The 20,311-nt window shown below is 48.6% G+C and overlaps 2 protein-coding genes across 3 annotated transcripts; both read right to left on the reverse strand.

The window, feature by feature from the left end:
* Window positions 1-11,996: 11,996 nt before the first annotated feature.
* LOC123052224 (uncharacterized) lies at window positions 11,997-13,484 on the reverse strand. Of its 2 annotated transcripts, none has more exons than XM_044475341.1 (3): window positions 13,303-13,484; window positions 12,614-12,912; window positions 11,997-12,536 (listed from the first exon to the last, which is right to left on the reverse strand). In XM_044475341.1, exons 1-3 carry the CDS (start codon window positions 13,307-13,309, stop codon window positions 12,522-12,524), a joined length of 321 nt encoding a protein of 106 aa, XP_044331276.1. In that variant the 5' UTR covers window positions 13,310-13,484; the 3' UTR covers window positions 11,997-12,521. The 2 variants fall into 2 exon arrangements, with proteins under 2 accessions (XP_044331276.1, XP_044331277.1); XM_044475342.1 differs by having other exon boundaries at window positions 12,614-12,898; window positions 13,303-13,480.
* A 3,125-nt stretch (window positions 13,485-16,609) lies between these two features.
* Window positions 16,610-18,065, reverse strand: LOC123052225 (uncharacterized). Its single transcript, XM_044475343.1, has 3 exons — window positions 17,920-18,065; window positions 17,045-17,343; window positions 16,610-16,951 (listed from the first exon to the last, which is right to left on the reverse strand). The coding sequence occupies exons 1-3, from the start codon at window positions 17,924-17,926 to the stop codon at window positions 16,943-16,945; spliced, it is 315 nt and encodes a 104-aa protein (XP_044331278.1). The 5' UTR covers window positions 17,927-18,065; the 3' UTR covers window positions 16,610-16,942.
* Between the last annotated feature and the right edge of the window lie 2,246 nt (window positions 18,066-20,311).

Consider the following 20,311-nt stretch of genomic DNA (forward strand, 5'->3'; position numbering starts at 1 on the left):
TCAAATGTTCACTACAAAATCTTCAAAGGTGTGTATTCTTCAAATTCTTCCCACACTAAACACCTCACATGTCATCTGTTCTTGATTCATTTCTCTAGGCATCATTTTTCTTCAAGATTCCTCAATTGTGTAGATCTTCGATCTATACAACTCTGGAACCTAAGACAGAGAACGCTTAGTGAAATTCTTCAAGATTCATCTGGTCAAATTCCTCAAACTTGTTCTTCTTGAAAAACCTTCTAAGAACGCATATGACCTCTCCAAATTCCTCGCAACTATACTCTGTTCACAGGTACTCATGTCCGCTGCTGAATCAATAGGTTCTCATCAACTTAACTCATTTGAAGCGTTCCTTGAAGAAAAGTTGCATACTTCTTCAGAGAGTTCAATTGTTCAAATTCCTCAACTGAAGAAAATGGCTAATGAAAAGAAGCCACAGAAAGGAGGAAAGAGGCCTGAGGTCAATACTGCCTTTGAAATCCCTGAGGACATTTATGCTGGGTACTGTACACCCCCTGAGGAAGATAAAAATCAGCGCAAGGTGCGCATTCAGAGGATAGAAAGGAGATGGGCAAAAGAGTGGAGGGAGTACAGGTATGTAACTCCAAAATACATGAAGAAATTCGCTGTTACTCCTCCATGCTCAAGACCTCCATTGGCACCTGGCCAAGAGGCAGATCCCACGAGCATCAAGCGCAGTGAGGAATTTCCTAAAGAATGGGCCAAGCGCCAGGCCAAGTTGGCTAAACAGGCAAAAGATGCAGTGAAGAAATTCAACAAAGATTCCACTACTGCTGCTGCTGAGGCCTCTGTAAGGCCGAAGAAATCCATGGCAAAGAAGCCTGCGCACAAGCCAAGTGCCTCTTATTCAATGCCCTCACGGCCAATTTCCTCAGTTAAGCCCTCACGGCCAATTTCCTCAGTTAAGCCCTCACGGCCAATTCCTCAAGCCGCTCCTGCTCCTCCAAGATCCTCAGCTGCTCCGACAAAATCCTCAGCACCTGTGCATCTCGCCACGTGCCAAAGGACTACATGCATCTCTATTGCCTCAGGAGCTTCAGCTAGTTCCTCAGCTGCACCAAACTCTTCAACAGGACCCTCACTGCTGAAGACAAAGACCACTGCTGGACGAGGCACTCGCCCAAGTCCTCAGAAGAAGTAGGTCGGCTTCCAAGTACCGTCTGAATAAGACGAATCTGATGATGAAGAACTTGCTGAAATCATCAGAGACAGGCAAGTCAGGGCCGCTAGAGCCAAGGGCACAGATGTGCCACTGCTTTTGGATCCAAAGTTGATCCTCGACTATATTGATCTCTGGCACAAGGACCCAAACACTCCTATGCCTGATTTCAAGTTGACACCTGGCCAAAGTCACATGCTGACCCATTTCATTAGTGAAGAAAAATGGAAATATGAGAAGGCCAGGCAGCTCAAGAAAGCACAGTACAGGAAGGAGAAGTTCCTGAAGAACAACGTTGTCTCTATGACAACTGATGAACTTGTAAAGCTCCAGTCTGAAATCAAAGTCCTCATCGATGATTTCAACGCTTACTATGCTGATTGGAAAGGAGCCAAGGTCAGGTTCGTCAATCTGACGAAGACACTCACTTCAAGTGCCGCTGCCCCTGTGCATATTGAAGTCACTCCGGCTGAAGCATCTGCTCAGCAAACTAAAGAACATGCCAGCACCGCTGATGACAATCAGCCTGCTGAAGACAATGTGAGTTCCAGGCCTGATGACTGCATTCCAGCCGCTGATGAAATTGCCAGGGCTCCCACTAGTGGTGCGCCTGAAGAAAATGAAGAGGTCAGTGCTCCCACTAGTTGTGCCTAAAGAAACTGAACCAAATTCTTGTGCTCCTCCTGCACCTATTCCAACTCCAATCCTTCCATCTGCATCAGATGTGAAGAATACCAAGGCTGCAGAGCGTGCAGCTGTGAAGAAAAGGAAAGCATCAACTCCTTCAGATTCTTCAGCACCGAAGAAGATGAAGAAATTGACCAGCTCGTTTGCAAATCCAATTGATGTTGTTCCAGTTTCCTCCATGCCATCAAAGGAAATCATTCCTTTTGATGAAGAATATGAGATCCCTAGCGGATCTGATGAAGAAACTCCTTCTGCTGCTACATCAGAGCAGATGGATGAAGAAATTGAAGTGGATGAAATCCCTTCAACACCAGTTGTTTCCTCGCCTATGCCTCAGTTCACTGCTGAAGAGGCTGGCATTAAAGAAATTGAAGAAGAAGATGTGGACATTGGATGTACCACACTAGTGATGAATGATGACTTTTGGGAAAGTCAGCACCCCAATTCTCCACTCTTCACTCCACTGCAGCAAATTCCTCAGTCCCCAGTCACTACAGTTTAAATGGGATCTGATGAAGCTCATGAAGACATTCCAGCCGCTAGTGCTGAAGAAAATGAAAATGAAGAATTCAAGAACCAGGCTGCCACTGAAGAGGAACCAGAAATTCCTCATCCTGAAGAACCTGATATTGTGATTCCTGAGGTTGTGATGCAACTCACTGACACTCCTCTGCCCAAGCCAAAGGATCCATTCTCAAGGAAGCAAACATTCAAGACTGATGCCTTCTTTGGCGAGCACGTATTCTTCACCGAGTACAACCCCTATGACTCTGCTCGCATAAGGAAGAGGCGTTTCTGGACTGCCAGCTAGACAAATTTCTATTCCTCAATGTTGTTCAACAAAGACAAAGTCTTCGATCATGAGCACATTCCTCACGTGGATATGGAATCTCTGCCGTGCTTCGAGCCAGTCCTCAGTGTTCTTCACGACGCTGGATTGTTAAACTTCTGCACTGACATATGTGATTGGAACGAAGAACTAATTCTTCAATTTTATGCAACACTGCACATCACTGGAAATTCTGAAGATGTGAATTCATGGGTGCTGGACTGGATGTCTGAAAACACTCACTACAAGGCACCAGCTACTGAATTGCTTCATGCCTTACCTCTCAGTCTGCCCCTTGAAGGTGCTTGTTGTGTCTACAATGAACCTGAGCTTACCGATCACTACATGCAAGTGCTGATGAAGCCTTTGAAGCCAGGTCAGGCCCCAAGAACAAAATTCCTTGTGAAGGAATTGTTGTATGTGCCTCGGACTGTCTATCGCATACTGACGAAGACATTGAGTCCTATCAAGGGCCACGACTCAAATGAAGAAGAAGTCGTTGGCATCATGAAGAATCTGCTTTTCAATATCATTCATGGCGTTCCCGTCAACTTCCATGATTTCTTCATGAGGACTCTGGCCAATGTCGCAATGTCACCATTTGAGTTGAAGCCTTATGCACCATGGATTATGAGATTCATCAGAACAAGGTCTTCACTCAACTACAAAGCTGATACACTGAACCATTGCAGCTACTTTCCCCCGATCGAAGTCCTCAAACGGACATTTTCCTTAGCTGATGAAAAGGGCAAGGCTACAACTGTAATTGATGAAGGCATTCGTCCATTGGATGGTCAATTTCGCAAGGCTGCATCCTACTCCACCAATGATGACTCTGCCACCCATGACTCTGCCGCAAACGCACCCAAGCAAAATCCTCAAGGCACAGCACCCAGGGTGATGACTGACCATGAGCTTCTCCTCAGTCTTCACCAGAAGGTTGATCGCAATCATAAATGGGTCAAGCGTCAGTTTGGTTCAATTATTCACAACATGACTGCTACCCATAATGCAGTGAAGAAAAACCACTACTACCTTCATGAAACCCTCAACCGCACCTGGCTGTTCTGTCTCAAGTCTATAGTGAAGAAGTTCTGAAGAAAATGGGTCTCAAGGAAGATCTTGATTGGGTTGCACCTCCTCCGAAGAAGTACAAGAAGTTCAAGGTTCCTTCCTTGGTGGCCAGCTCCTATTCTTCTTCACGTGACACTGATGAACATGAAGATTTGGACGACACTGCGGCAGGCCCTACACCAACAAACGACCCCAACAACGCTGACGCTCCTTCATCACCTTGATATTCTTCAGGGGCGTTAGTCCTCATTTTCGACCCTTTTGGTCATTTGATGACAAAGGGGGAGAAATTTGAGTTAGTCTTCAAGCGGTTCTATCTTATATGGGCATTTTTTTCTAAGTTGCAACTCTCGTTCTTTTGAAAACTTTGCTGGATCGAGTTGTAAACTTAAACTCTATGGTGGCCTGATACTTTTGCTGTTTCTTCTACATGCTTATCCCTCATTAATATTATTGCACGCATGCTGAATTACATCAGTCACCATATTTCATCATGCATTTCAAATTCTTCATATATTATGTCAAATGTGTGTATGAATTACAAGATATAGGGGGAGATCTCCATGATTCAACTCTTCAAGTGTGCATTGCTTCAAAAGCAAATTCCTCACTATGCACATCTTTAGGGGGAGTTCTTCTATATCTTGCAATCAAATTCCTCAATATCAGTATTTACACTTCATATGTTTATCTCCGTTGAAAACTTAACCTATATTGTCATCAATCACCAAAAGGGGGGAGATTGTAAGTGCATCTAGTGCCCCTTAGTGATTTTGGTGTATTGAAGACTTATAGGTTAAGGGACTAATGCATTTGTGAGTGTACAGAGGTCTATAAGTCTATGAGGAGTTTGATATTTACAGAGAAAGTCGACCCCTAGAAATGAAGTTCTTCGACTGAAGACTTTGCTATTTCTGAAGACTTTCTGAAGACTTTGAAAGTGAAGAAATAGGTGTGACCTTGAAGACTTGGTATTCATTTGAGGAACATGAAGCGTGAAGACTTTTGTTTTCGTAGTTTCGTTTTCCTTTCTTGAGTCATAGGAAACACCGTACTGTTAAAGGGGGTCGAGGAAATACCAAGGAAAAATTTCCATGTGATGCTCAACTCAAAATCCTACACCTACCAATTCCTTCGAGTGAAGCCATTGGAAATCTCGTACAGTTCAATCATATTCTTCAGTGACAGAGACGAAGTTCTTCTAGTCTCTGAGGAATTTGTTCTGACTGAGGAGTTAGAAATTCGCCAGTGCGGATTGCCTACACAATGAGGAACATGATAGCCCTGAGGAATTAGACACTCAAAATTCCGACCGTTGCTGTGCTACGCGCCAGCTGTCCCAAAATATCTTCTCACCTAACAGTCATATCATTGAAGGGCATTTATGTCTTATCATGTCGGGCTGCTCCCTAGGCTATAAATAGCCGCCCCCTACAACCACCAGCTGGTTGGCTGCTCCAAGAGAAACTGACACTTGTCATTTGAGAGCATCCCATCCTCCGAGGACTTTGAGCGAAAATCATCAAGTGAGGAAAAACCCCAAACCCAAACACCTACAAACCCAAAGTGATTGAGCATCACTGAAGAGATTGATCATGCGTGGATCCGACGCTTGTTACCTTTGAAGACCGTGCTTCTTCTAGACGGTTAGGCGTCATGGTCTAGAGCATCCAAGAGGAAATTGTGGATCGCCAAGTGACCGAGTTTGTGAAGGTTTATAAGTCACCTGAAGACTTACCACGAGTGATTGGACGAGGTCTGTGTGACCTTAGTTCAAGGAGAATACGGTGAGGACTGTGTGTCCGGGACTGGGTGTCCTCAGGTTTAAATACCTAGCCGCTCCAACCAGACGTACAACTGAGACAGCAGTTGGAACTGGTCTACCAAATCATTGTCTTCACCAAGCCAACTGGTTCTATTTCCTCAACTCTTCCATTTCCTCATTACTATGTTGTGCGCTTGTTCATGTCTGTGTTTGAAGACTTTGACTGAAGACTTTCTCAAATTCCTCAGTTCAATTTCCTCAGTCTGTTTGTCTTCATCCTGTGTTATCCTGTGTTTACGCTTTCTGTACTCTGTGCTTGTCTTCATTTCATCATGATGACTATGCTTGTGTTCTGCTATGCATACTTTTGAGTGCTTATTCCGCTGCTAGTAGTTCTTCGCTAAGGAATTTCCTCACCCACAAATTCCTCAGTGAAGAATTTATAAAAATCGCCTATTCACCCCCCTCTAGTCGATATAACGCACTTTCATGTTGACGAGCCGAGCACTGGTGGCGGCGGCTCCCAGGAAGAGCGGCTCCTTCAGGCCATGAGTGCTAACTTCCAGAAGCTCCAGGCGCTCCACCGCGCCCGCCAAGACAAGATAAGATCCAGGATGGCCGTGGCGGACAAGGTAGAAGCGGATTTCAAGGAGCGTGTTACTGAGATGCAAGCCTGGCTTCAGGACGCCCACCAGGAACTAAAGGGCATCCAAGGCGAGCTGGCCTAGCGTCAGCAAGAGTTCCTTCTGCAACAAGAAGATTTCGAGAAGGCCCAGGAGCTGGCGAGGGAGCAGGCCGCCAAGGAGGAGGCCGCTCGACAACAACACCAGGCTCTACTGAACTCCCAGGAGGAGGATCTTGCCGCCCGTGAGGACAAGCTTGCCGCCACACTCCGTGGCAAAGACGAGGAGGTGGAGAAGCTTGTCGTGCAGCGGACCCAGGAGCTGGAGCAGAGGCACAAGGAGGCACTCAATGCCCAGGCTCTGGTTCACGCCGACAAGGTGAAAGAGCTGGAGGTGGAGCGGGACGGGCTGAGGGATCAGGCCCTGAAGCTGGTTGAGGAGAAGGACACGCTCAACGGTGCCCTAGTGGAGGCGCAGGGCGCAATCCTCGGCAAGGCTGAGCAGCTCTCCAGGGCCAACAAATCCATCAAAGACCTGAAGTTGAAGCTGGAGGGTCTCGAGGAGGTGCTCTCGGAGGCCAAGGCCCGAGAGGAGACCCTGGCCAAGGATCTGGAGGCCGAGAAGCAGTTGCGGAAGAACGAAGCCGCCAACCACAAGGATTTTGTGGAGGGCGAGAACCGCTGGATCGGCCGCCTCAAAGATGTCGCCGGCAGGATCACTACGCAGCTGGCCACCATGGGGATGCCAAATGTGAGGTACACCCCGGAGCGCAACGCGAGCCCCAATGCCAAGCTGACCCTGTTCTTCGAGGGTGATTTCGGGGCCCTGGAGCAACTCCACTCCAATCGGGCGGCCTCTCTGGCCGATGAGGCCCGGTGGCTTTGCCGGGGTGCCATGACTGAGGTCCTCACCAAGGTGGCGCACTGGAATCCCAACCTCGACTTCGACGCCGCGCTGGAGAGCTTGCTGGAGGATGCGGACCTCGCGGTGCTCAAGGAGCATATCAAGCCCATCATCAACCTTATCAACGGAATCCAGAGGGTGGAGGGCCTGCGCCGGGACTAGGCACCCCGTCTCTCACCGCCGCTGCAGGTTCACGACCAAGACAATTTTTATCTTTAGTTAGAACCGTAGCAACAATTGATGTAATATAACTCTACAGCACTTTTGATATTATGTATGTTACTTTCTTGTCCAAATCCCCCTTTGTATGTTCACCCTACGTTAATCGGGTAGGCTTGCCGGCGCGTAAACCCAGGGCACGACGCCTTGAGGATGGATCCTCAATGGCCTCCCGGTGTGCTTACTGCCAGGCGAACCACCTTACCGCTCTCAACGCGCCCGCTCGAACTGTCGAGCTGGACTCGAGTCAGAACCGAGAGTGTTGCCAATTGCGGAAGGCTACCCTGCCATTCTCGACGCGGTCGCTTGGGCTATTGAGCGGACTTGAAACAGAGCAAGGGCGTTGCCAATAGCGGAAGGACCCCTTCGCGTGCAGGTTTTCCATACATAGGGCAGGATCTTCGAGGACGATAACCTTATATATAAAAAGAAATTGCTCAAAGTTTCGCACGACTTAGCTTTTCTGTCGTTGCGCGAGCGTCCACCGTATCCGCAGATGGTGCCGTCAAGCTTGGTCGTCTTCTTTCTTGGAATGACGGCCACGATGAGGCTGCTGCTCGGATCAGACCAGATTTCCACAACTGCGCCCCCTACCTGGCGCGCCAAAGATGTCGGGGGGAATCGACACCTATGGAATCACTGGGATCCCTTCTACGGTTGGTGGGCGCGGGGTTGTGCAAAGAGCGGGTCTGACAGGAAGCACACAGATCGTTTACCCAGGTTCGGGCCGCAGAGATGCGTAATACCCTAGTCCTGCTTTGGTGGATGTATTTGAGTGTTCTTGTGTTCTTGAGCTAGCTACGGGGTGTAATTTGCCCAAATGATCCGAATCCTTCTCCTGGTCGCCTCGGGCCTCCTTTTATAGACAAAAGGGGTTGCCACAGTGGCACACAGGAGGTGGAAAGGTGTACAGTGGATGAGTCTATCCTCTGGCACCGTCGGACAAACGCATTTAATGCGCTGCCGACGTGCCCCTCTTGCTTTATCGGGGACAGCAAGGAAGCACGTCCCAGCTGTCGCCGCCTCGCCTGGCTTCGACACGTGTCCGAGCTGATGAGGCGTCATGGCGCCACGTTGGCTGGCTGCTGGGGTGGCGCGGTGGTGGAGCCTTCACGAAGATCTACATGCCACCACGCAGGTGCTTGCTGGGTCGGTGTAGAGGCCGCTCGTCGCCACGCAGGTGCCTGCTCAGCTGGTTGAGTTGGCAGCTGCATGGGGACGGCGGTGGTGTCTTGGTAGGCATGGGCCTGGCTGTGGTTCTGCTGATGCCCTCGGCAAGGGCCTTGCCGTGGCGCCGCGGCCGTCTGCGGCAAGGCGCTTGCCAGGGGTCTCGTGGATTTCCTCGGCTAGGATCCCGCCGAGGGTCGTCGTCGTCTGGTCCGCATCTGATCTTGTGTGTTTATAATCTTGACGAAGATCTGCATGCCATCACAGAGGTGCCTCCCGAGCCTTGGTTCCAATGTGGTTTGTTGGTGGTGTTGGAACCCGTGGGCTTAAGGGTGGCACACTCTGCTAGCGTTGGGCAAGTTGCCCCGGCAAGGCTCTCGCCGGGGCCGCGGAGGCCGCCCCGGCAAGGGTCTTGCCGGGGGAGTCCGCCTCGCCCCCTTGCTCTTCGTGTCTCTTGGTCTTGGCGTTGCTCTGGTCGCCTTGTGCTCCGGCTCCCCTCTTCTGCCCTGCTTGGTGAGGCCGTGGGCGCGGCTCCGACTGCCCGTGCACAAGTAAAGGGGTCAAAAGAAGAGCCCCTACTTTTGTACACCGACAAGAAGATGCATATGAAATCTGTTTTCGATGAACTTGAGCTTATCATGAAGATAACCACAAGCCCGAAACTCAGACAGAGAAAATACAAACAACAACCAAGAAAGATGATGACAATGATGCAATGGTTTGAGCTCTTTACGAACAATACAATCAAGCTACTCACTCGAGAGCCCCTCTTGATAGTACGACAATCAGCCATATAACCCGGTTTCCCAACAAACACCATGAGACTGGTAAAATATAAAATTATCAAGGTCAAATCTTTGCTTTGTGCATAATCCAGTTGAGCTAGATGATGAAGATCATGCCCGCCTCAAGTTGGAACACTTTTCTTGATAGCGCGCGCTTGGTGAAGACTCACAATTTGCTCCCCATACTCCACTATGGAAGTGCCACTCATAGGCACATCTTCACAAGACCATTATCACCAAATGGTTGGCAAGCTTCAAGCATAGGATCTCTTCGTGATACTCCTCTTGGACTTGCACACCACAACCTTGATGATTATCACCACTTGATGCTATCCTCTCTTGGGTTATATGAAATCTTCCTTTTGATGCAAGCCCATGGAAAGATACCTAAATCCGCATAAAAACACCGAACACATAGATCTTGGGTTAGTTCACAAAGTGTAATGGACAATACTTACCATACCTAGGCCACGGCAGCAGAAGCAGCGTAGCAGCGGCAACAGAAGCAGCGTAGCAGCCACGACAACTAGGAGCAACAGCAGCACGCAAGGCAGCAGTGCAGTAGAAAAGCAGCAGGCGAGCAGGGCGCGGCCTGGGCAGCAGCAGGCCTAGCGGGCGCGCGGCCCAGCGCGGCGCGGTCGGGGCGAGGGGCGGCCACGGTGCAAGCGGACGGCCATGGCCGAGCGCGACCAGGGAGGCGCGGAGCGCGGGCAATGCGCCGGCCGGCAGAGGCGGGCACGACGGGAGCAGGCCGAGGCGAAGGCGGGGCGCGGTGACCGGCTGAAGCGGGCGCGACCGGGGGTGAGCCTGAGCTCGGGCGGGATCGGGCGGCTGTGGCACACGACGACGGGAAGAGGGGTGAGCGGGGGAATCCGGATATGAGCTCACAAGGAGCTCGTGGGCACGGTCGAGGAAGCCGGGATGGACCGGAGCAGTGGGAACCGGCGAAGATGGTGGTGGCGACCGACGGGGAGAAGACAGAGCATTGGCGTCGATGCAGCATCGATCCGTGCCGATCCGGCCTCATAGTTGTTGTAGACGTGGACGGCCGTCCTCCTGGACACGGCCTCATGGCGTAGGGGGGCGGAGTGCACGCAGCTAGGGCGTTCATGGAGGTGACGGCTCGGGTGTGTTTGCGGGAGCAAGAAGCTGTGCGAGGGAGAGAGGGAATGGCGCTAGGGTTCCTCAGGGGGACGAGGGCGACACCTTACCCATGGGCGAGCCGTGGGATGGCCGGCATGTGGCCGATCCGCGGCGTGGACACCGGCACGGCGGCCATCAAGCCTCCCGTGAACAGGAGCTTGAAGGCAACGGAAGCGGATCCTCTAACATCCTCAAGGATGTCACGAAGCTACAGTGAAAATGTGTGTGTAAAGTGGAGAAGGGATGTGAGGGTTACTGTAGCAACTACTGTGCGTATTTACTGTAGCATGTCAAAAATAAATCAAAAAATAATTTTATTGCACCATAATTTTGTTTGTATGTAATTTTTGTAAATGTATACAGTAGATTTATAATTTGCAAATTAATTATAATCATTTTAGGCTTAACCATATGGATGTGAAAAAGGGATGTCACGGTTACTGTAGCTTACATGACATCCCTTGAGGATGTTAGAGGATCCGGTTCTGAAGGCAACCGCATTGTTGGGTTGGGCCTTTACTGTAGACTTAAGGTCCAGTTCAACATTGGGTTATAACTCTTTTTCTTTTTTATTTGTGTTTTGACTTAAATTTTAAAAGCATTTTAGTTTTATAAAATATAAACTCAGGCCAATAATTATAATGCAATATTAGACACCGGCATAAAAGTTTTTGGGGGGTTATTTAAAATATTGTGGAAATTTCATAATTTTAGAAAAGTAATTAAAATATTGTTTTGACTCTGTTTAAACATGCTAGAGCCCAATTTAGCATTGTGATGATGTTGTTTTTCTCCACCAATATTTTTTTTTGGAATATTTGCTAAAACATGAACTATTTTTCTAACATGTTTGTGAAACTTTAAATTTCACTTACCATTTGAATTTTGAATTTTGACTAGGGTTCGAGAGTTGAATTATTTCTTAATGCAAATTAAATTTTGATGACAATGATGACATGGCACATTAGCATGTGGTCACTGTAGCATGACACTAGGGGTGTTACACCTTGTCTTCAAGATATTGGAAGTTGACTTTCCGAAGCTACCTCACTGAGAGCGGGAGGCCCAAATATTTTATTTCCGAAGCTGCCTCACCCGCGGCCATGCTTGATCGGGTGGCCCGGAAGCCCATTGAGGAGGATGCACGAAGAGGATGATGAAAGCTGAGCGGCGATCCAATTCCGGGATTTGCAAGGCAACCCCTTGCGTTGTACTCCCTTCGTTCCCAAATATAAGTCTTTTACAGATTCCACTATAGACTACTCCCTCCGTCCCGAAATACTTGTCGGATAGATGGATAAAATTGGATCCATCTATAACTAAAATACGTCTAGATTTATCAATTTCCCAGACAAGTATTTCCGGACGGAGGGAGTACATACAGAGCAAAATGAGTGAATGTACACTCTAAAATATGTCTATATACATCTATATGTAGTTTGTAGTGAAATCTCTAAACAGACTAATGTTTAGGAACGGAGGGAGTAGTAAGTCAAGGATGTATTCCCAGTTGATCGAGTCGAATGCTTTTCTAACGTTGAGCTTGAAGAGGAGGGTGGAAATCTTGCGTTTGTGCAACCGGCGCGCAAAATTGCGAACAAATATGAAGTTGTCATGGATCCTCCTCTTTTATATAAAACCACTTTGGGCGTCGGAGACGAGTGCGCCCATGTGGGGGGCAAGCCTCAAGGAAAAAAATCGATTACACATCTTTCATTTCAAAGAAGACTGCTGATGGCTCAAACAGCGGCCTACGCGCACATGAAGAAGAACTGGCTGCAAATTACTAGTCTACCTCGTCAAGAATGAGAAATGCTGCTCACATAAGACGTTGCAACCTTCAAGGCTTCAGCTAAACAAATTCAAATCCCGTCCAAGTTCATACAGACAGTCTAAACTCCAAAGCCCCAACAGAACAAGACTAACAAAATACTACAGTAGTACTAAGATAGTCTTTGTACCCAAGGACGAACATCTCAAGACAGGCAAATTGAATTGAAACTAAAACACCATACAACAGTCCCCTTCCAAACTTGTAAAACTTAGCAGAGTAGTAGTAATAACTGAACAAAACGGCGCATCTTCAGACTCCAAAACTATCCATCTTCGATCCTTGGGCAGGCACATCCACGCGCGCGCGACGAAGCTAAGCCGAGGGGCACTGACGAAAACGACGAGATCAAGTTCATTAGCGCCCAAATCAAGCCCAAACTGGACGGACACAGCGCAAAGACTCACCAGCACCAGGATCATGCACAGCTTGAGCGCGAGCTCCATGAAGCACGCGACGGCGCCCACCGCGTAGTAGCGCCGGGCCGCCAGCGTCGGCGCCAGAACGGCCTCCTTCGCCAGAAGACGGGCCAGGTTGATCTGGCAGAGCACGCCGATCATCAGGAAGTAGTTGCTGCCGAAGCACGCGCGGAGGTAGGCGCAGGCACAGTCGTCCGGCGCCACGGAGACAGTCGACGCCGTGAGCAGCAGCAGCATGGCCATCACGGGCACCGCCGTCTTGAGGATCACGGTCTGCAGATCGCGGGCTTAGAAGTTGGCATAAGAAACAAGAAGATGAGCAAATCTTGGTGGCATGACAGGGAAATAGCAGAGCGAGATCATCAAGAAACAAGAAACAAGAAGATGATCAAATCTTTGTGACATGACAGGGAAATAGCAGAGCCACTACCCGGACCAAAAAAAGACCAAGAAACCCCCAATTGAACCTTTGCCATGGAAAATCAGCGGGAATGCGACCAGAAACAAGATTGCTTTGCTACGGCGAAGAGCCGAAGACAGAGAAAAAGAGACAAAGGAGGAACATTCATCCAGAGATCTTAAACACGAATTTCCACCAGAACAAACTACCAAGAGGAAAACACAAGGAAACACAAGGACAATTAATCAAGAGAGATGGATCATAGATGCTTGCATACCATCCATCTCTCTAGCACCACTCTTTTCCCTGGCCACGGAGAGTTTTGGAGATATTGGCGGGGCTCTGGATGAAACAGCGATGGAGCTCTCTGAAACGAAATTGCCGTGGGGGTTGGCGCCTACTTTATATGCAGCATACGGGCGAGGAGGAGGTACGCGGTCGTGGCTTGGTCTCCACTTTGGTCGTACCCGTACATGGACGGGCGGCAGCATTTTCAGTCTGGAGGCAGCAGCAGACGCAGCGGAGGAGGGGTCAAGGGTGGTCAAGTCGTGGAGATGCTCCGTCTCCGTGGCAGGATCAAGACAGCTTTTCCAGTTTGCAGTTTTCTGAAGCGAGTACGTAACTTCTGGCTTGGCAGACTGGTGGTTTGGTATGGTAAAATCGTAGGTGTTGCATGAGGCCGAAGAAAAGATTCACCAGGGTTTATCGACCGAACCAGGCTACAGTACAAAGTGGTTAAAGCAAAGGTCAGGCGGTGTCGGTCGCATACACTCCAAATTTCAAACCATCAAGGCTTCAGGTAAACAAATTCAAATCCTTTCCAAGTTCAGACAGACAGTCTAAACCCCCATGGCACGTACTACTAAGATAAACTTGTACAAATATGCTGGCAAATTGGAATTGAAGCCACATTGTTCAGATTTTCAAAAATTGTTTAGATTATTTTCAAAATGTGTGGAAATAAAAAAACACATTTGCAAATTTTTGTTTTCATTTTTTAAAGAATATTCATATTTTTTTTAAAACAACTCAACAGTCGAATTTTGTTTGTGTTTTTAAAAAGTATTTTTGAATTTCAAATTTTGTGCGCGTGAGTTAAAAAAATGTTCGTGTTCTCCAAAATTAGGGTGCAAAATATGGGTCAAGCCTTCTAGTGGATGCTAGTTCCTGGCAGGGCACCAACTGGGTCATGCTATCCACGGTCCAGGGCCTCAGAATGCCTCGAGGTCCAGTTGTCTGTCCAGACATTCTAAGGCCCTAGACAACTGGATATAACCTAATTTAATTTTGGAAGGGCGGTATTTTTCTCGATATTAAGCTAATCTAATATGCCCTTTGATGTCTTTATTAAAAAAAGCTCAAAAGTAGAAGCAAAATGTCTAGGGACGCGACTTACCCTATCTAGACGATTAGGGTTTAACCTACTCAACCGAAGCCTTCTGCTAGTGTCGAGTTCTTCCTACCTTTTGCTCAACACCGTCGGTATTCGTCGCACAGATCTTGGGCTGGCTACGAGGACGGTTGGCCGTCCCCCCGACCTTGGTCTCTGCGGAGAGAACTCGGGGTGATCATATATGCATTTTTTTCCTTCAAAGCTTTTCAAATATGTTGTCATGGCGGCTCCAAGTTCGAGTTCCGGAGGAACAAACAGAGAAAAGGAGAAGCAATCCGAGGGGGCTCTGGAGGATGCTATGAGGAAGATGAGGATGAAGGAATGTGAACTTGATTCGTTGAGGTGCGTCATGACTGAAACCACATGGTTGGGAAGGGAGGTTTTACAAGTATCTCTGTCTACCGGAGCCGCACCGCAGCCTACTCCTGTCGTGGGTGATGCGTGGTCAGATCTTAGTGGCTGTGGTTTTACCACCGAAGAATTACTCTTCGGTAACCAGGCTGAGGCCTTGACTACACCCGAGCAACGGCACTTCGAACGCCTCCCTAATGTTCGCAGCCGCCACCGAAGACCGGCTCACAAACGGATTTTACGGTCTCCCGACCTCTATGACGCTTAGAACTCACTCCGCCGCCGAGAATTGACTAGCTCTCGATACCAATTATCAAGCCCCGGGCTATGAACTATTGAATTTAGTACGCGATCATCCAATTTTAGAGAGAAATGAGAGCTCGAACTAGTGTCCTATTGCTTGAGAAAAGGGGAAATAGTTTAGCAGGCCGACGGCGACTAGGTTTTACACCCGAATACAAATCAACATGGTCCATAATAAGGAGAGGTTGGCTTTATAGCCATTACAACTCAGTGAAAGAGAAGAAAAGCAAAACAGAGCACATGGTGTGTGTGTGTGTGTGCAAGTAAACAGGGACCTGCGAGTAGCTAACAGCCGTTAGATCATAGATCAAGGGATTAGAGCAATCACAGTTGGCGAACCGATATCTTTCAACATGAGCCATTGAATGACAGATCAACGGCTCTTGTGGCTTCGGGCACGCGGGAACAGAGAAAACACCACTAGTTCTTCAGATATTTGGACAAGCGCTGACATACACTGCACGTACCGGGTGCATGCAGCCATACATTTCTTTGGAGTTTGGACTCGTGTTCCGGCCGGTTCACCACATCGCGTGCTCCGCATTCGCTGCACCGGACAGTGCGGCCGTTCCCCCGAGTACGGTGCTCGGCTCGGTTCTCTTGGTCCACCTTCACCGCACCTCAGGCCAACTCCAACGCACGATCCTAAATGGACGTTCGTTTTGTCCGGATTTCATCCGTTTGGGGGTGGCAATGAGGTCGTGTCCGTCCGGATTTGGATTTGCGTCGGACGGGCGTCCAACGCGCGGTCGCATCTTGTTCGTAGACATTTTTTTCTCATTCTTTCATTATGTCCATCAATGATTTTTGTGATACATTGGAATACATTCACTAAATCTTGGGTAGAATAACAAGCCCCAAAAAACAAGAATTATAATAAAGCATCTTAAAAGATATCCAACTTACATAACTGTTTTCATAAGTTGAATTAGTGCATTCTCGATGCAAAGCTTGTTGATCCACGGAGTTTTGATCTTGAATGCTTCTTTTTTCTTCGCTCTAAAGAAGTAGATGTTGCTTCCTCGGATCTGGTCTCATCTCTAACCTCTATTCTAACAACAAGTGCATGAATACCTATTAAATTACGCTCTATCAATAGAATGATGTATTCTTCTTTCCAATACCAAAAATTGCATCCATCCTACACAATAAATATTTGATTGTAAGTAAAACTAGTCGAATCCGAGAGAACAATCAAAGCTAAAGTAACACATACCCTATCGTTTGAGCACTTGACGAACACTCATCCGGGCATTTGTCCGTTTGCTTCCGCGCGTTGGGTCCCGGTTTGCGTCCGTTTGCGGGCGGACGAATTGGGGTAGTGGGTTGGAGTTGGCCTCATTGAGCGTTGATGCCCTTCGTCTGGAGCGTGCACAACAAACGGCCCGAGAGAACACCAAGCTCAAGTTTCAACAAGTTGCGGTTGCACATGTTTCATTTCAAACAAGATTGCTGATTGCTAAACCAGCGGCCTACGAACACATGAAGAACAAGAACTGGCTGCAAATTACTACTCTACCTCGTCAAGAACAAGAAATGCTGCTCACATAAGACGTTTCAACCTTCAAGGCTTGAGCTAAACAAATTCAAATCCCGTCCAAGTTCATACAGACAGTCTAAACTCCAAAGCTGCTGCTACAAAAGACAGACAGTCTAAACCCCAACGGAACAAGACAACAACAAAAGGCTACAGTAGTACCCAAGGACGAACAGACAGGCAAGTTGAATTGAAACTAAAACACCATACGACAGGCCCCTTCCAAATTTGTACTAGAACTTAGCAGAGTTGTAGTAATAACTGAACAAAACGGCGCATCTTCAGACTCCAAAACTATCCATCTTCGATCCTTGGGCTGGCACATCCACACGCCTAGGGGCACTGACGAAAACGACGAGAGCAAGTTCATTAGCGCCCAAATCAAGCCCAAACTTGAGAAAGAAGAGAACAGACGGACACAGCGCAAAGACTCACCAACACCAGGATCATGTACAGCTTGAGCGCGACCTCCACGAAGCACGCGACGGCGCCCACCGCGTAGTAGCGCCGGGCCGCCAGCCTCCGCGCCAGAACGGCCTCTCTCGCCAAAAGACGGCCCAGGTGGATCTGGGAGAGCACGAAGATCATCGGGAAGTATTTGCTGCCGAAGCACAAGCGGAGGCAGGCGCAGGCACACCCGTCCGGCGCCATGGAGAGAGTCGACACCGTGATCAGCAGCACCGTGGCCATCACGGGCACCGCCATCTTGGCGATCATGGTATGCAGATCGCGGGCTTCAAAATTGACATAAGAAACAAGAAGATGAGCAAATCTTGGTGACATGACAGGGAAATAGCAGAGTGAGATCATCAAGAAACAAGAAACAAGAAGATGAGCAAATCTTCGTGACATGACAGGGAAATAGCAGAGCGAGATCATCAAGAAACAAGAAACTGCCGGGGGTACGCCTCCATTTCGAAAAAAAAAAAGAAACAAGAAACAAGAAGATGATCAAATCTTTGTGACATGACAGGGAAATAGCAGAGCGAGATCGTCAAGGCGAAACTTCGCGAGTTGCCACTACCCGGACAAGAAAAGACCAAGAAACCCCCAATTGAACCTTTGCCATGGAAAATCAGCGGGAATGCGACCAGTTTTGAACTGATCCGAACGCGGAAGATCACCAAAAAGGAAACAAGATTGCTCTGCCGCGAGGAAGACGGAGAAAAAGAAACCAAGAAAGAACATTCATCCGGAGAAAAAGAAACCAAGAAAGAACATTGATCCGGAGATCTTGAGCACAAATTTCCACCAGAACAAACTACCAACAGGAAAAACCAAGGACGATTAGCTCATAGATGCAAGCATACCATCCATCTCTTAGCACCACTCTTTTCCCTGACCACGGAGAATTTTGGAGATATTGGCGGGGCTCTGGATGAAACAGTGATGGAGCTCTCTGTAACGAAATTGCCGTGGGGGTTGGCGCCTACTTTATATTCAGCATACGGGCGACGAGGAGGTACGCGGTCGTGGCTTGGTCTCCACTTTGGTCGTACCCGTACATGGACGGGTGGCTGCAGTTTCAGTCTGGAGGCAGCAGCGGAGGTGTCACGGTGGAAGTCGTGGAGATGCTCCGTCTCGGTGGCAGGAGGGCAGGATCAACACAGCTTTTCCAGTTTGCAGTTTTCTGAACCATCTCCTTTTTCTCTTTTCTGATTTTCTGAAGCGAGTAACTCCTGGGTTGGCAAACTGGTGGTTTGGTAAGGTAAAAGCGTAGGGGTTGCATGAGGCGCACATGCCCCGGGCTGCATTGCGCAGAGAGCAAATGCAAACTACTGGCAGTTCCGCTTTGAACAATAAATGATAGCATCATCAAGACCAACAAGCGCTTCCGCTTTGAATCTTACTGGCAGTTCGTCGAGGGGTTCAGAGAGGTGGTCGAGCATTCTTGGGCATCGGAAGCCGGCAACTCTTGCCCTCTAACCCGTCTGAACCACAAACTATGGCGGCTAAGCAAAGCGCTGCAAGCTTGGAGCAAAAACATTGTGGGCGATATCCAAAAGCAATTCTCCTTGGTTACTGAACTAACCCTACAGTTGGACCGAGCGCAAGACCGGAGAGCTCTGACCATTGAGGAGAGCGCCTTACGATCGAAGCTTAAATCTCGCACGATGGGACTTGCGGTACTGTTAAAAATCAAGTTACGCCAAAGGAGCTGGGTATTGTGGCTAAAGGCTGGAGATGCCAACACAAGATTCTTTCCGCGGAAGGCTAACGCGCGACATAATAAGAATACCATCCATGTGCTGCATGGTCCGAATGGGCCTGTTTCGTCGACCGATGACATGACTGACCTTGCTCACGAGCATTTCACGCAGATTTTCGGATCGGATAATCACAGAACTGCTGCACTGAACTGGGATGCATTGGACCTAGAGCATGTGGACCTTGCTGATCTCGAGCAGGAGCTATCGCTTGAGGAAGTTAAGCGTGCCGTGGATGCAATTCCGCCAGACAAGGCACCAGGGCCGGACGGTTTCTCGGGTGCCTTCTTCAAAATCTGTTGGGACATTATCAAGCTTGATTTGCTAGCGGCGCTGAATCAGTTATTTAGGATGGATAGCCGAGGTCTAAATCGTGTCAATCATGCTATACTCGTGCTCATTCCCAAGAAATTGGGTGCGGATGCTCTGCAAGACTTTAGGCCGATTTCGTTACTCCATAGTGTGATCAAAATCTTCTCGAAGATTCTGGCCTTGCGGCTCACCCCAAAGCTCAGTGCACTTGTTGATCAGTGTCAAAGCGCTTTCATAAAAAAGCGAAGCATCCAGGAAATTTTTCTACATGTACAGAACACTGCCAAAAAATTTCACAAGACCAAAAAACCTGCTATCCTCCTCAAACTGGACATTGCCAAAGCGTTTGACTCGGTCTGATGGGCCTATCTTCTGGACATGCTAGAAGCCTAAGGGTTCGGCCAGAGGTGGAGGGAATGGACTGCTATGCTTTTGCGCACTTCGGCCTCCCGTGTTATGATTAATGGGCAGCAGTCGGAGCTCATTTCCCATAGGAGTGGTCTGCGGCAAGGTTTCCCCTTTCCTGTTCATTCTTGCCATGGACCCGTTGCAGCGGATGATGACTATGGCTACTGAGCAAGGGATGTTATCCAAACTACCGGGTCGAAAAAGGGTGCAACGATGCTCCTTCTACGCGGACGATGTGGCGCTTTTCATGAGCCCCTCCGAGAGGGACGCAAGGATGATCAAGTCGCTATTAGACTGCTTTGCATCAGCCACGGGCCTCTTCACTAATGCGAGCAAGAGCTCGGCCCTGCCGATACGTTGTGGCGCACTAGACCTCACACGCATCTTATCGCTGCTTGGAATACCAGACAAATCCTTCCCGGCCATATATCTCGGCATGCCTCTATCTCTCCGGAACCTGACCAAGTTGGATCTGGACCCTATGCTATTCAAGTTTGGACATAAAGCGGTGGCTTGGAAATGGGGGACTCATGGCTAAAAGTGGAAGGCTGGTGCTGCTGAAAACAGGACTCACCTCCCTTGCGGTATATATGATGACGATACACAAGTTGCCCACCTGGGTGTTAAAACGCATGATTCAAATATGCCGCTCTTGGTTGTGGAATGGCGACAATTTGAGTAACAACGGCGGAAAATGTCGGGTAGCTTGGGCGTTCTTGATCTGATTAAATTTGGTAGAGCTATGAGACTTCAATGGCTATGGACAGTGGCGGTG

This window comes from Triticum aestivum, chromosome 2D, assembly GCF_018294505.1.
Source record: "Triticum aestivum cultivar Chinese Spring chromosome 2D, IWGSC CS RefSeq v2.1, whole genome shotgun sequence".
Taxonomy (NCBI): Eukaryota; Viridiplantae; Streptophyta; class Magnoliopsida; order Poales; family Poaceae; genus Triticum; species Triticum aestivum.